The 296-nt window shown below is 58.4% G+C and overlaps 1 protein-coding gene across 1 annotated transcript in view; it reads left to right on the forward strand.

The window, feature by feature from the left end:
- Nucleotides 1-296, forward strand: part of LOC103804912 (atrial natriuretic peptide receptor 2-like) — a gene marked incomplete at both ends in the record, with an annotated part of 3,584 nt that overhangs the window by 1,860 nt on the left and 1,428 nt on the right. Inside the window, 1 exon segment of the mRNA XM_009077546.1 lies at nt 124-211. Coding sequence (XP_009075794.1) covers nt 124-211 — 88 coding nt within the window.

Consider the following 296-nt stretch of genomic DNA (forward strand, 5'->3'; position numbering starts at 1 on the left):
TCCTGACTCTTTAGAGCTCATCATGCCCCATCCCCTGCACAGCCTTGCGTGTCCCTGCCCTGCTCCATCGGTGCCTGTCATGTCCTCACCCTAGGGTCCCCATCCCTAATCTCCTTCCTACAGCGTGGTTCCAGCTATGGCTCCCTGATGACCACCCATGGCAAGTACCAGATCTTCGCCAACACTGGGCACTTCAAGGTCAGTGCAGCAGGCAGGGAGCTGAGCCCTCCCTCTGAAACATGCCAGCTCTATTGAGTTGCTCCCTTTGGCTGCACCTGCACCCCACAGGATGCTGG

Source organism: Acanthisitta chloris, unplaced genomic scaffold, assembly GCF_000695815.1.
Source record: "Acanthisitta chloris isolate BGI_N310 unplaced genomic scaffold, ASM69581v1 scaffold19856, whole genome shotgun sequence".
NCBI classification, from domain to species: Eukaryota; Metazoa; Chordata; class Aves; order Passeriformes; family Acanthisittidae; genus Acanthisitta; species Acanthisitta chloris.